The sequence below is a fragment of the Amblyomma americanum genome, chromosome 8 (assembly GCF_052857255.1).
Source record: "Amblyomma americanum isolate KBUSLIRL-KWMA chromosome 8, ASM5285725v1, whole genome shotgun sequence".
Classification (NCBI taxonomy): domain Eukaryota; kingdom Metazoa; phylum Arthropoda; class Arachnida; order Ixodida; family Ixodidae; genus Amblyomma; species Amblyomma americanum.
In genome coordinates this window covers 25,437,009-25,452,643 of record NC_135504.1, presented here as the reverse complement: position 1 = coordinate 25,452,643, position 15,635 = coordinate 25,437,009, and the positions used below count along the sequence as shown (strand labels likewise).

General features: G+C 47.4%; 1 protein-coding gene across 1 annotated transcript in view; it reads right to left on the bottom strand.

Moving 5' to 3' along the window:
- Positions 1-5,635: 5,635 nt before the first annotated feature.
- Positions 5,636-15,635, bottom strand: part of LOC144100156 (uncharacterized) — an 18,901-nt gene continuing 8,901 nt past the window's right edge. Inside the window, exons 2-3 of the mRNA XM_077633181.1 lie at positions 12,190-12,399; positions 5,636-7,913 (exon numbers count right to left, since the gene is read on the bottom strand). Of these exons, the coding sequence (XP_077489307.1) occupies positions 5,685-7,907 (2,223 nt within the window). The 5' untranslated portion in view covers positions 7,908-7,913; positions 12,190-12,399 and the 3' untranslated portion in view covers positions 5,636-5,684. The remainder of the gene's footprint in view (positions 7,914-12,189; positions 12,400-15,635) is intronic.

The following is a 15,635-nucleotide window of genomic DNA, read 5'->3' as shown; positions in this document are numbered from 1 at the left end:
CAAGCAGTTAGAACACACGCGCGCATAGGCGAAGACTTCAAAAGCATGCTTCGAATTCCCTATGCGGTACCGCGCGCGGTAGATTCGTATATGCGCGCATCTCTGGGTGGATTCCGGTTGCACGTGGTGTTAGAGAAGGCTGCTCGCTCTCTCCGCTTCTGTGTTTCCTAGCTATCGAACCTCTGCTGCAGCGTCTAGTAGCCGACATGCGCGTTGAACGCACTGTCCTGCCAGTGGGTCCCCCTGCTGTGCCCAAAAACAGATAAACTTAAAATCGGTGAAGTCGAGATATCCGGTTGCGCCCTGGCAAACTTATTTATTAACTATTTTGTGCAGTGTGGTGATTATTTTCCAGTGTCTGAATTTTCAAGATTCATGCCCCCTAGTAACCAATCTACTTTCTTTCTTGAGGCCGTTAGCGAAGAACAAGTTCGGTCTGTTTTTATGTCTCTTCAAAACAGCTCTAGTTGTGACGTTGAAGGTATGCAAATTCGACCGCTTAAACATATTGTGGATCTTATCGCACCGACTCTTACCCATATATTTAATCTTTGTTTTTCAAGTGCCGTTTTCCCACAAAGAATGCAGGTGGCTAAGGTTACGGTATTGTTCAAGAAAGGTGATCGAAATGACATCAAGAATTATCGCCCTATCTCAGTGTTGCCAATATTTTCAAAGGGTTTAGAAAAGATTATTTATGAGCGCCTTTCAATTTTTTTTCAGAAATATGACCTTCTAACCCCAGCTCAATTTGGATTTAGAAAGCATAGGTCCACGGAACTAGCCTTGATAGAACAAAAAGAGTTTATTTTATCACAGTTTTCAAGTAAGATGGTTGTACTGGGCCTGTACATTGATTTCACGAAAGCATTTGACTGCATTGTTCATTCCATTTTACTCAAAAAACTTGAATTGTATGGAGTGCGTGGCCATTGCTGGAATCTTATAAAATCTTACCTTGGCTATCGGCGGCAGTATGTTCAAATAGGTGAGCACTGTTCCGACCAAAAACCGATTGCAAGAGGAGTGCCTCAAGGCAGCATTCTTGGACCTTTTCTTTTTAATATCTACATAAATGATCTGGTAAATACATGCGCTGAAGCCAAATATATTTTGTACGCCGACGATGCCAGCATATTATTTTCCGCTACAGACTGTGAGCAAATCAGCTATATAGCAAACTCCGCCCTTGTAAAACTTATGGAATGGTCTGTAGCAAATCAGTTAGAAGTTAACACCAACAAAACTAAGGCTGTGCTATTTAGACCGAAATCAAAGCAGGTAAATATGAACGTAGATCTTATCTATGGCACCAGAAAAATAGAAATAGTAAGTGGTATTAAAATTCTTGGGGTCACGTTTTCGCAAAATATGCTGTGGGATATTCATGTAGATTCTGTTTGCACTAAATTGTCAAGTGTCGTTGGTATTTTATCCAGATGTAGGTCTATATTACCTTTCAGCGTAAAAAAGCTGATATATACTTCTCTTTTTTACTCTCACCTCTCTTACTGCTTTTTGGTATGGGGATCTACCACAGTAACAAACTTAACAAAGGTGTACGTCCTACAAAAAAAGATAATTAGGCTTATTTTTGATGTCCCCTACAATTCTCATACACATGCTCTGTTCATTAAAGCAGATATAATGCCTGTCTGGAAATTGTTTAGCTATAGACTAATTGTTGCCTTTAAGTACGAATTAAAAGAAAATCGAAATTTCTTTCGCAACCTAGCCAAGCTAGAAATAAAGCCTACATCCTACACTATACGTCAGTCTGAATACTGGAAGGTGGTCACTCCCCGTGCTAACTATTCTATGGGTACACTACCATACATTTTGCCTAAACTTCTTAATGATCTGAATAAATGTGGAATTGATTTAGGTCGCACTACAGTTCGTGAACTGCGCCACGTGATATGTCATGTTTTTGAACAATTCTAATATTGATTTCCTTGTGATACATTAAATCGAATCAATTTTGCGTTTCTGTATGTTTGTATTCCTGTATGTTTCATGTATGCTCCTGTACTGCCTTGTAGAGGGGACCGTGGGCTCTAGTCAAGCTGTTCAGCAGCTTTTACCCACGGCCCCTCCATCGTTTTGATGGAAATAAAGCTATTATTATTATTATTATTATTATTATTATTATTATTATTATTATTATTATTATTATTATTATTATTATTATTATTATTATTATTATTATATCACCATCGCCGTGCCGGACGCAGCATCGGCAGCGCGACTCAACAAGCGCCAAAGCGCCATCATGTCTCTACGCGATGAGAGTCCTCCAAACATCTCTGAGATATTGGCGGTTCGCGAGACGCGGGCGAAAGGTGTTTTCTTTGATTGTAAAGGGCCCTCACTGAGCAACCGGAACCAGGTAGTCGAAAACCTAGCAACGAAAACAGCCGATTTTGGTCAACTACGGTGCCCAGCAGCCACAGCACAAGCTACCATCAATCGGACCCTGGTGATCGCTATCCTAAGTTTCAGCGCGACCATCCTGCAGATCCCGGCGGGAGCTAGAAGGCAAGCAGAAAAATTAATCTACCGATTTCTTTGGCAGGGAGCGCCAGAGAAGATCAGGCGCGTGGTTGTCAGGCAACCTAGACTCAAGGGAGGACTCGGAATTCCTGACCTGGATGCCCTGGCCGGAGCGCTGCACGTGCAGTGGACACACTGCGTGGTCGAGTGCGGCATGTGAATAACAAGAACATGGTCATCCTTCTTTCTTTCGACGCGGTTAAGTGCATTCACGCTGAAGCCGCTGCCGCTCCACTCGCATTTTACATCGCCACGGCCGCAGACTTGAACCAGATTCGAGCGAAGTTCCCCGAGCCCCCGCGCGAGATCGCCCTCAAGACCATGGTGAGCTTGCTTGCACCTTCTGTTCCCAGCCATCTGCATCAGGTGCTCATGGCGGCCGAGAGGCCAGCGTGGAAATACCTGACAGCGCATTTCCTAGACGCGCGCAGCGCTTCATTCATGTGGCACTTAGCGCGAGGAATCCCGCCGATCAATCACCGCACCTTCGTCCCGCGAAGCTCCGGACTCGTACACGCGTGCCCCCTACTGCGGAACAGCGGAACCAGCGACGCACATTTTCCAGGACTGCGTGATTCCAGCAGCGCTTCTCGAGCGTCTTCGCGATCGGTACGGCCTCGCGGGCGTCCCGTATCAGACCATCCGATATTTTAACCCGATGTCCAGCGAGGCACGAAATCATTTCACGCTGGTGCTATCACAGCTAAACTAACATGTTTGGGTGGCTCGATACCACGTGGCTTAGAGTGGTCGCACCCCCAACCTGATGGAAATGAAAAACAAGATCAGGTAGGGACTCTGCTTTCACCTCCAGCGACAAAGAAGACATATCGGACAAAAAAGGTTCTGCGATGAATAGGGACGGCCGATGGTCATCTTCGAACAATGCAGCGCAAGATTAAGCTTCAAGTATTATGGAGACCTGCTCGGATCGGGCTTCGATCCGCCGGTGAGGAATGAGTGCGGCGCACTTGTACAGTTACCCCTTCCCAATGGCGACGCCCTCGATTGATTGAACCCCTTGGCAGAGCAACCGCCCACGCCCCCAAAACAAAACCTCCCTCACCCGCATGGTGTGGGCGGCCTTGCCCGGGGTTGCGCTTGAGCGATGATAGTTGGCGGAGATCTGTACTCTCAACGGGGGACTGCACCTACAGAGCTGTCTTCCCTTCCATGTGCAAAGGCAAGGCCCAAAGTTTGCCTTAGAACCAAAGGTGAAAAAACACCTACTCCTGGCTGCAGTCCACCGGGTTGCAGGAAAAGCTTCTGTCGAATACAGAGATGTATTTTTGGCGGAACGTGATTCACTGCATTTTGAAGAAGCTGACCCATCTTTTCAAAGTGGAATTATCCTTCGGGATTTTACTGAGCACCTTTAAAGCCATCTCAGTTTAACAATGTCCGATAAGGAGGTCTGTTTTGTGGTGATGCCCACTGAAGTGTTTTGCACAAACGCTAACGACGCTCTCAAAACAATTTTCAAGCAGGTGACCGCTAATCCATCAAAATTAAAAAGCTGCATGCGCTCTTCAGCTCTTGAAGAACCTGAATCTCGAAGGTACGCTGAAAGAAGTGAGGCTAAAAGAAAAGACTGATGCTCTGAGAGCGTTCTTTTCCACAAAAACGCACTAGACCACCGGTCCCCTCAAGATCATTGTCACTGAGGACGGTACATCGCAAAAGAACTGTGGGTCAATTCCACAAAGGTCACTGGAGCCCTTGACACCCGATGACCCATTCACAGCCCGATCCTCAGTTGGCGTAGTGGAGCTCATTTCCAGTACCCCGATGAGTGAAACTTTTGCCGTATCGATTGATGAGGAGGACTCTTTCTATTCAGTACCGCAGACTATGCCTCAGACTATTGAGACTATACGTTACCTCATCGAAAGAAGAGGTGCAGTTCCTTTTCAGAACTGTACGTGTCTATCTGTCGACTCGTTTCAGGAACCTTTAACGTATAACTTGTCATCTACTGTTGTGGAGCGTGAGGATACATACATAATAAGGGTATTCCTATTGGCTCCAATATGGCTCCTGTGTTGTACCCAATATTTTTTTATCTTGTCTTGACAATGTGTGTTTTGGCAAGCTTAATACTGACACTCGGTTTATGACGTTTTTTAAATATCTAGATGATTTTTAATCATTTCAAAACAACTTCCTCCTGACAGAGTCAAATCTGCTGCCAATGGCATTATATCATTCTTTCATCACACTTCCACTCACCTGAACTTCACTCATGAGGCGCCAGTTTATAACAGCATCCGGTTTTTAGACTTGCTTTCCAACTTTTCTGAAGATCGTCACGTTTCCTGGAAATACGCTCCTCGGACTAGGAAAGGCCCTTTACTCAACACCTCGTCCCACGCAAAACTAGTGAAAAGGTGCATAGCCAGGTTCTTTCTAGAACCCCAGGAGGTCGAAATTTCCGGAGCCCTCCACTGCGGCATCCCTCTTAGGCTTAGTGGCTTTCGGACGTTAAACACCCATAAACCATAAACCACTTTCCCCTTCAGAGCACCACACGTCCAGCTAATGGCGTCGACCGGTTCTCACGAATCTTCTGGCATCACAGTGCAGGGAGCGGCGTTACAATGCAACAATACTGGCTGCAACGTGAACCAAGAATATAAAGCGCTCCAGTGACGGGCTTTGTTTTCTCGTACAAGCTAAGCAGAGTGACTCCACCCTTTAACAAAGCAGCGCAGCAGTGAACGTTTCCACCGTGAACGTAAGTTTTTTTTGTGCGTGTGCAAAGGGAATAATACGGAAGATGCTTAATTAAGGAATAATCGAAAGCAGAACAAAGAGTGAGCATTTATTAGTAGGAAAAAAACATAATGAACTGCGATGACAAAGCTTCAGAAGAAAACGTTCACGAGAGTAGATTGTCATCTGTACATTGGGGACAGCTCTAGATATTACGTGCAGGAAAAAAATCGTTACTACAAGAACTAACAAAAATTTTAAAGGGAAATAAGAGATCGCTGAAGTTAGGTTCATCTTACATAGACGGCGTTTCTCGGAGCAGCTTCCACAGAACAGAGAGGAAAATGAAATAAGTATACAAAATGCCAGAACCTCGGCAGGTTGGAAGTGCGAAAACCCAATCAGCGCTGGTGTTGCCCCTAAACTGCGTTTCTATTGCAGGGATGCGCTACAACGTCCACCAGGCGCAAATATTGGCGCAAGTGCTGCCAGCTAAGCCACGGAAGTGCATCAAGGCCGGGGCGGCTGTCGGGGCTCTCTTTGCACACGACGCTGTCCCTGACAACACCGGCAGCTCTCATGAAGCCGTCCATGTCGTCCAGATCACGAAGCCTTTGTCGGATCATGTCCTCAGCTTCTTTTTCATTCACTGACGACATTTCTTGAACTTTTTCGATGAGCACGGGGTCCGAGCCGATTATCTCGAGTGCCTCGGCACCAATTTTGCCTAAGTCGCGGCCGCTGACGAATCGTGCGGCGCGGACCAGCAGCTGGTTGTTGCGCGCTAGCACTTCGTGAATAAGAGCTAGTTTCCTCTTTGGAGCAGTAAGCACACGCGTCGACATCGAAAGGAGGGTGATGTTGTTCCGGATAGACTTCGCGAGCGTAGAGGAGAAAGCTCGTGATGTACTCACGCTGCTGTCTTCGTACGTAAGCGACCGAAGCTTTTTGCTCGAGCAGACGACGTCTGCCAGAAGACGCCCTGCTCGCCTGCTCCTACACCAGCGCTCAATGATGAGAGTCGTGATGCTGATGTTGCGTGACAGCCCGTCGAGCAGTACCACTGACTCCATGCGCTTCGCTTCGAAGCTCATTGTGATCTTGTTGAGTGATTTGGTAAGCCTCAAGAACTGAGCAAGAATTTCCGCTTGCTCGGGTTGAATCATTGTAATAATTTGCACCGTAAGAGTTGACAGTTTGTGGAACGCGTGCAGCTGCTTAAAATGGGCAATGGTTAGAGTTTGTTCCCAATCCCGCAGGCGAAATCTTACAACTTGTGCCCACTCTGTTATGCCCTCCAATGGCTGGTCGTCTCTATAAAGGTCCTCGATTGTTACTTGGACGCCAGTGCCTGCCTCACTCACGGCGCTGCATGAGTCGATTAGGTAAGAATTATTATTGCACTTCCAGTGCACACTTTCGACTGAGGCTTCATTCGCCAATGCATCGAAACACGCCCGCTCATTCTCCGTTGTAGAGACATATAAAGGGAATCTGAGCCTCCGCAGCGACTTGACCTTACGCAGCATGTGGACAAAGGGCTGCATTGCCCAGGGGACCCTGCTGTGTGAGTCGCCTTCCATTTCTAATCCTGTGCTACGTACACTGTTCGGCTCTGTGACGACCAGTCTGCAGGAGACGAGCTCCAGCTGCCGCATTTGCTTGGAACTGGACAGTGCCCTCGCCAGTGCCCAAACCGCACAGGTGTCCATGACAAAACGAACCAACTGCAAACTAACCAGCGCATCCGAGTCCTCCACCGCTCCTGCGATCTCAGCCACGGTCAAAGTGAGCCTTTCGATCCAACCGAGCAGGCACAACGACTTCAGCGAGCGGTTTTCTTTGATAACCTGCGAGAAAAGACGACAATCGTCTCCTGTCATCCAGCTCACGTCGATGGAAAGGTCAGTGATTGCCGTGTTGCACCGCAGCGCTGCCAGAATGGACCCCATGCATGGCAGACGATGCGCAGCATATCCCCAACCACAAAACAACTCGATCACGAGCCGATTCAGCTTGCCTTTTGTCCTGATTACGTGAGCTAGGGTGGCCATGTTGCTGTATTCGTTGCCGGCGTCGAAATCGTTACAGACGATCTCCTCGAGGTTGGGCATGCATTGCACCGCATCCAACAGCTGCTCGCAATCCGACGCCCACAGGAATTCCATGCAAAACTGCAGGTTCCTAAGGCTAGTGCACTTAGCCACAGCGTCGTAGAAAATGGTTATGTAAACGAGGCTATCAAAGACTCCCCATGCCTCCATCCTAAGCATGGTGACGCACCGGTGATTCACAAGCAGCCAATGGAAGAGAAGCACCGAGCGTTTCATGCGACATTCGGTATGCATTGGGTAGATTTTTTGGAAGCCGACCACGGCGAGCTCGCCACAATTGTTACGTTCTCTGAGCTGCACGCCTACAATTCCCAAGACACCGTTCCATTGTTCCAACTGCCGCGGCAATTCGCAGCTGTGCGGGCTATCTTGAACGCACTGCGCTTTCAGGTTGGCTCCGCGCTCGGACAGAATGGTCTTCAGCTCCTGCAGCCTGGCGTACGCTTCGCTGGCGGACGAGAACAGCTCCGGGCTCAGACCACTCATGTAGGCCGCATACTGCTGCAGACTGCTGTCTTTCGGAGCCATCGTCGGCTGCAAGAAAGGATGGTGGGTTCGAATCAGACATTCTCTCGACGTGTCCTCAAAGAACGTAGAATGACTCTTTTTTTTCATGGGGGCAGGTGGATGCAACAGAATGAGAATCAGAAATAGTTAATGGTTATTCTATGAATTTGCCTCATCCTATAAATGTTAACTTGCGGAACTCGTTTAGTTTATCAATATCTTGTTAATGCAGGTCACATTCTGCGCCTCCCACCTCACAAATTTACACCCCTGAGCTATAGACCCATCGTGATCGCCAGCTCAACTTATGCTCCCGCAGGACAAACCCCTCACCCACTGCGCTTCAATCAACCCTCACCTGCGCCAGCTACGATCACCTCACACCCACAAACATCCCAACATCAACGGGACCCCAACTCTGCGCCATTTCTTGCTGCAGTTTCTTTCTCATGGAATCTATTTCACCACACTATGGCATCCTCAGTAATCTCTTCTGCTCATGATAATCATCGTGCATGTTGATTTCCTCTTTTTGACGTCAGCTGGGCTATTATTAACTAAACTGCTCTCATTTTTTCGTGTATTTAAGGATATCGCTATCATTTTAATTTTATAGCTCGCTGTTTTTACTTTCTATAGCTCAGCAAATCACAAGAGGGCGTTTAACGTGTTTCTCCTCGACTGGTCTTCTGTTCGCGGCATCCACAGATATGTTTACAAAAGAGCCTAAATCCACACTGTCTACCTGCAATAAGCGTATGAAAGCTTACGTGTGCTAAATGCAAGGATCTTGCGGGATGTTGTGCCATTTGTAGCGTTCGTATAGGTAGCTCGGGTGTAAGCAAACGCAGACGCAAAGTTTAAGCATTCCCGTTGGCGCCATCTGCTTCTAGATAAGCAAGCCATTTTTACCGGCAAACCGGTCCTGCACTTGGGACTAGAAGCGAAGGAATCGTCACTCTGAATAAAAATAAAGGGAATTCATCGCTCATATGTTCAGTTACAGGCGTGATGAGACGAAGCGAAGGTCCAGTGGCACATTTAAGCCCAGTGAACATGCTTTTGAAAACTGCAGTAACAACGACGCATTCTGTCCGAGGAGAGAGGTCCCGCTCCAAAGGTAGCCGCCATTTTGGAATCGATATTATGGGGTGCGCAATAGTCGCACATGCTAAACTCAAGAAATTGCGTTCGTAACGCGATTACTGTGTTACAGAACGATATTTAATAGCTTTTAGTGTATGCTGGCTTTAAAGCACGCATTCCCATATAATCTATTGCATACTATTATTCTATGCTATTATACTATTAGCCTGTTAAATACTGGCGTATTCTGCAGCGTCTGAATGTCGCCTGTGCACTCATCGCAGCTTTGATAGTACTGCAAGGAACTACTGAGATGGAGTTTTGAATGCTTATCGACTACTTATTCGGAGTTCCCGGGTTCGAACCCGACCGCGGCGGCTGCGTTTTTATGGAGGAAAAACGCTAAGGCGCCCGTGTGATGTGAATGTCAGTGCACGTTAAATATCCCCAGGTGGTCGAAATTATTCCGGAGCCCTCCACTACGGCACCTCTTCTTCCTTTCTTCTTTCACTGCCTCCTTTATCTGTTCCCTTACGGCGCGGTTCAGGTGTCCAACGACATATGAGACAGATACAGCGCCATTTCCTTTCCCCCAAAACCAATTATTATTAATGCTTATCTGCGTTCTGAATAGCTCTACTTCCTCACAAAGCAGCGTTCCGAATACGTAATATTTCATGTCGCGAAGTGCACTGGCTAGAAGTGACACTGAATGCGCTCGTCTGGTATCTGTACTAGATGAATTCCCTAAGCAGTTCTAATGGCTCAGTGCTTAGTGCAGGAGAGGATTTATGGGTGATATTGAAGTGGGTGGCCCTGTTTGGGTACTGCATGGCACAGTATATAATACATGATTACATAATATGTACAAAACATATTTCGACGATGCTTTTAAAGGTGAAAAATTTAAAACTAAATTTAACCTAAGGAAAACCAATTTTTAAACACTGCCAAACATGTACACAGTAGATGGTAAAAGGGGAAGAAATTTGACGTCTTATTTTTATTCAGGAAGTTATTCCAAGAGGAATCATGCTTTTGCTAGGTTACACGTGTGAATCTAGCACTAAGAAACATTTCTGTTTTACGACTATATTAAATTCTGGTGTTGACAATGTTGTCATTGCTACCATTTTCTAATATTTGTCGGGTCTGTACAAGAAAACTAAAACTGCGCAATGCTTATCTACATTCTTATCTGACGTCGCGTCGTGCCCGTCTTGCACACTTATTAAACGATTTCCCTAATTAGTGCTATTTCCTAAGTGCCTAGCGCAGGATAGGATTTAGGGGTGATTATTGAAATGGGGTGCCCCTATTTGCCTAGTGCATTTCTCGGATTTTCTTTATCGAAAAAAAATAACATTTTCATCGTTCTCGTAATAAAATTTATTTGTGGAGAGAGGCGGGACGGGGGAGTGAGGCGATATGTGGCAGCAACCAAATTGAGAGCTGCGTTGAATTGGTTAGGCACCTGTCGACCAAAATCCAGAGATGGTCATGAGTGCGATAATTTTGTGCGGTCTGAGGCGTTTTCTGTCGTGGTGAGGCGTTTCTTCGGAGACTCATGTCAGCGATTTACTGCCTCTAGGTTTCCAGGAAACAATTCCGAGTGTATTTATACAGTGAAGTTGTGTGCCAGCGATTTTAGTTTTGTCATGGTGATAAAAATGGTTCCTTCTTCATGAAATTTCTTTCGACATTCATGTTAATTGTCTCGCAGTTCAGCACGCACTCTCACTATCGATGCTGTTTTGGTGTTCTATTGCAGGGGAAGCTTTTCTTGGCCATTTCAAGCATCAGGTGTGCGCTTATTAAGCGAAACAACCATAAAGAAGCCTCACATATGGGGTTCAGAAAAGGTGCCTGAAAGGTCGTGCATTAGTCGCAACCAATAAATATCAACTTCAACGCAGCTCAATAACAGAGATAACAGCATACAAATTTTGTAGAAGTGTAAACAGCGGCTCGCTATGAAGCTTTCTATTAATGTTTAGCAAACGGAACGCCTGTCAAACTATTTTGCCTGCATGCTGCCATAAATACAGTAAGCCCTGCGTACTTAACATGTATTTTCGAAATCTGCAGAAAACGGTGCTGTTGCATAATTGAAATTGGAGTTGAATCTGATCAATACTTCTATATATATATATATAATATATATATATATATATATATATAGAGAGAGAGAGAGAGAGAGAGAGAGAGAGCAGCAATTTAATTTGGTAGCTCTCGTGCTTATTGTCCTGCACATGCACAGTGTTTAATAAGAGCAATGGTAGGCCCGACTAAACCAAACTCTTCAGCTTGCCCAACCGGATACCCCTTGCATATCCCTACACCATCGAGTTTAATCAATGAATCTATATTGAGATGCATAAACCGAAAACAGGTGAAGAAAAGTAGGCATCCATAACCTCAATCATTGATGGCGGCGCTCGTAAAAGACATCAACGAACAACCAACCAACCAGGGATCTCATCGTACATACCAGTTATCAGATCGTAGCCCGCATGGTCAACTACCCTCCGATATCAGGATGAGTAATAATACGCGTTAAATAACTGTTGTACTGTTTGATAGAGAGAAAATGTGAGTAGTGATGAACAGCACAGACGTACATTAGTTGCGTGGAAGACCAGACCGAAGGCATAAATGAAAAATCGGCGTCCCTACGAACATGCGTTCTGTGCGCGCAAACGGTTAGGGTGTCCCATGTCGCCACTGTTAGCCGGAGTTAGATGCGCAGGGTGCCTACAACGAGAACTTTAGCATAAAGTAAACTAAAAAAAGCAGTCTGAACACATTTAGCGTCAAGAACTTCGACAGGTGAGCTGCGACATTTTGCGCATTGGTGTCGCAACACTGAGCACATTTAAGTTTGGCGAAGACGCGTTCTATCAAGTATCTACAGTACTTTCACTTGTTTAGCAGCTCTAATAAGTGCAAACTCAAATGAAACGCACGATCGGCACGAAAAATTACGGATGCGGCTGTGCGGAAAATTTTTTTTTTCTCGTGGCGCCATGTTAGCCGGCCACTTGTAGGTTTTAAGAAGACGTCCATGGAAAAACCGCGATGACACGCCACTGGGTCGTAAGGCAAGGATACAATGCATTATTTTTCCGCCCAGAAGACGCGTCCCGTAAACTTTTTCTTCCGACTGGTCAGGTCGTTCGTCTCTTCATATTTGCCGCGCGACCAATGAATGACTCACTGTTTCGGACGTCGACAGGCTGCGTCGACAAACGCTGCTTCCTGCAGACGCCGGATGTGACGGCCGGGCAAATGTCGGCTTCAGACAGTCTCGACGGTAAGCAGGAAACCGGCCGCAGGTTGCGGTGGTTTTCAGCTCTTCATGGCACGTCGCCTCCAAATGTCCGCCTCTTTATTCCTTGCCAGGGACCAGCCAGGACGAAAGGATTGCCTGCGATTCGACAGGGTAGAGAGAATGAACTGAGTGATTAATAATAACAATAATTTTTTTGGGGGGGAAAGGAAATTGTCACATATATTAAGGAGCCTAAATTAAATTTTAAAGGAAAAAGGTGTGAAGAAGACGACGCGAATTAACCGAAGAATAAAAAAGAGGAAGAAGCATTCGTTGAGGTGGAGAGAGATGATTGGTAGAGAAGAATACGGTGACGTGGCGAGAGATGATTGGTGGAGAAGATAAGAAGACGACGACAAGGCTTACGTGGACTAACACCGAGGCTATAAAAGGGCGAGCGAGAGCGAGGCACAGGGGGGAACAGCAGAGAAGCGGATGCTCCGGCAGGTCAGGGACACATCGGCTGGAAGAGAGCGACACCGGCTACTGCTTCGGTGAGCTCGCGTTCTACGACTCCACATCGTGGACTTCCTTCCGTGCCTGAGTCCGTTCCGGCGAGTCAACAGAGGACGCTACCACCTGCTACGGCCAGAGGTGTCTCCAGCGCTGTTGCCACTCATCCGGGTGGTGCCCCCACGCCAACAACACCGGCATCACCTCCACGGGCGCTTAGACCGGGAGCTTGTACGACGCAGCCAGCGACGCCAGCCCGAGCACGGCGAACGCCGCCTCGACGCCGCCTACTGGATCCATACAACGCCGCAGCCACACCGAACGAACCGTGAGCACGAACGCCGTCCGCTAATAGTAGAACACTAGTAGTAGAAGCTAGTAGCAGTGTGCCCGGGTCGTGTGTATTTATAGTCTTTACGTTTTGTGTTAGTTTTGTTAGTTGTATTTTAGTGTGTGTGCCACGTAGGGTGTATTAAATGTTCGTTTGTGTGTGTCGGTCGAGCCCCGGTCACTCAAAACTTCCCTCGGGAACCCATAACGCGAAAACATTTCCACAAGACCCTCCGCCACTTGGATACTGTCAATAGTTCTCAGTGGAATTGCGTCAAGATAACGAGTGGCCACGTCAACCAGAGTAAGCACATATCTATTGCCTTTGGCGGATATTGGAGAGATTGGCCCCACAATGTCAATAGCCACTCGCTGAAACGGTAGGTCGATGGCTGGCATCTTTCCCAGAGGTACGGGAACAACTCTTCCCTACGGAACTGTGCGCTGGCACACATCACATGAGCGAACAAAGCGCGTCACTCTGAACACCCGGCCAAAAGGACTCCTCGGTGATCCTAGACACCATTTTTTGAACACCCTGATGTCCGGCCATAATGGCGTCATGACCTAATCGCAACACGGTCTCTCGCATATCTCTCGGTAACACCAGCTGTTGGACCCGCCTTCCTGAACTAAATACGCATTCCCTGTGCAAAAAACCATTTACCAATTGATACTCGAATGACGTCCGACTCTTTCTTTTCACCTTTTCCCCGACTCTTTCGAAGCAAGTCTTCAGGCTCGGGTCTTCCTTTTGCCTAATTGCAATTTCGCCCGGTGTTACGCTCAGGCACATCGTAACAGGAGCAGAGAGAGGACGCTGCGTTGCTCTGGCTGTCGCTTGAGCTCTTGTCTCCACTGCCGACGAGAAACTGACTGCACCCGTCTGAGCTGTTGCGGGCCTTTCCTCCTTTGGATGTTCTTCAACGTCGAGCATCCCCCACTCGGGATCGGTGTCTTCAACGCTTCTTGCACACGTAATGTTTCCCAAGATGAGATCGTAGATGGGTTGGTCTACGCATTTTGCCACTACCTGTCCCGTATAATATGGCGTGGACACTAGAATCCTACCTTCAGGAAGGTACCTTACTGTGCTGTCTACCAGAGTGACGGCCGACGCTTCCCCTGTAAGATCCTCGTCCTTCGCCAGGCTTCTACGAACCAAGACTGTAGTAGCTCCGCTGTCTCTAAGCACCAATATAGGACGGTCTCCTATTTGCCCAACCACCACTAGCATTGCTGCTTTAGACTTGGGTGTTATACTCACTGCCTCATTTTCCAGCGGCGTTTGCTCTCCTTTCAGCTGTGGAACTTCGGGTGGCGTGACAAGTTCTACCCTTGAATCGACAACGCATGCAGCTCGGTCCTGCGTTCTGTATCGGCACTCATCCAGAGTATGACCCCTCCTCTTACAACCTTGACACACAACCTCTGTTTTTTGGCCAGCACTACTAGTCCGACAGTCAGCTGCACGGTGTCCCACCTTGCCGCACAAAATACACCTAACTGGCGCCTTAGATGCACTGCCATACGCTCTTGGTTTTGCCGCATCTGTCTCTAGGGTCTTTTGGGTTTCCTCCTTTGCCTTACTCAAATTTCTTAGCCCTTGAGCCTCGAGGAATTCGTTTGCAGTGTCTGCGAACTCTTCCAATGAACACAACTTTCTTTCTTTCAGGAATAGCGTTAGCTTTGAGCTGCAGCACGCTAAAAATTGCTCTGTGACCAGCTTGTCACGCACCCCTTCAAAACTCTTTTCTGTGTTTGACATATCAAGCCCCTGTCAAAATAGTTGGTCAGCCTGCAGGAAAACTGCTTCGCGGTTTCCGAATCCTAAGGTTTCGCGGAGCGAAATCTCTCACGAAAACCCTCTGCCGTAAGCCTGAATCTTTGGAGGAGTGCCTTTTTGACTTTCTCGTAGTCCATGGACTCAGCAGCGGGCATCCTTCCAAACACATTCAGCGCCTCTCCGACTAAACACATGCTTAATGCCGTGGCCCATAAACTGCGCTCCCAGCCTTGCCCCAAAGCTATCCGCTCGAATCGTTGCAGATATGCATCCAAATCATCTCTCTTGTCATCAAAAGGAGCCATCAGCTTCTTTGGGCAAACTCTGGCTGGTCTAGGAGATTCTGTACCCGCTAAGGAACGCTGATCATTGTCCGTGACCCCCTCAAATCATCCCGCGACATGCGCCTGTTTCCACAAAATAATCTCCTTCTCCGGTTTTATCCTTCTTTTCCCCAGTTCTTCTGCCTCGCGGGCTCTTCTAGCTTCTCGCTCTTCTGCCTCGCGAGCTCTTTTCGCCTCGCGCTCTTCTGCCTCGCGAGATCTTTTCGCCTCGCGCTCTTCTGCATCACGAGCTCTTTTCTCTTCTCGCTCTTCCGCCTCACGTGCTCTTTTCGCCTCGCGCTCTTCTGCTTCGCGAGCGTCTGCGCGTGCTTGCGCCATTTCCTCTCTCTGCCTATCTGCCTCCTCTCTCTGCCTCTTTCCCTCCTCGTCATAGAGACGCATCGCCTCTTCTTTGCTTAACCCCAGCTTGAGCGCCAGTT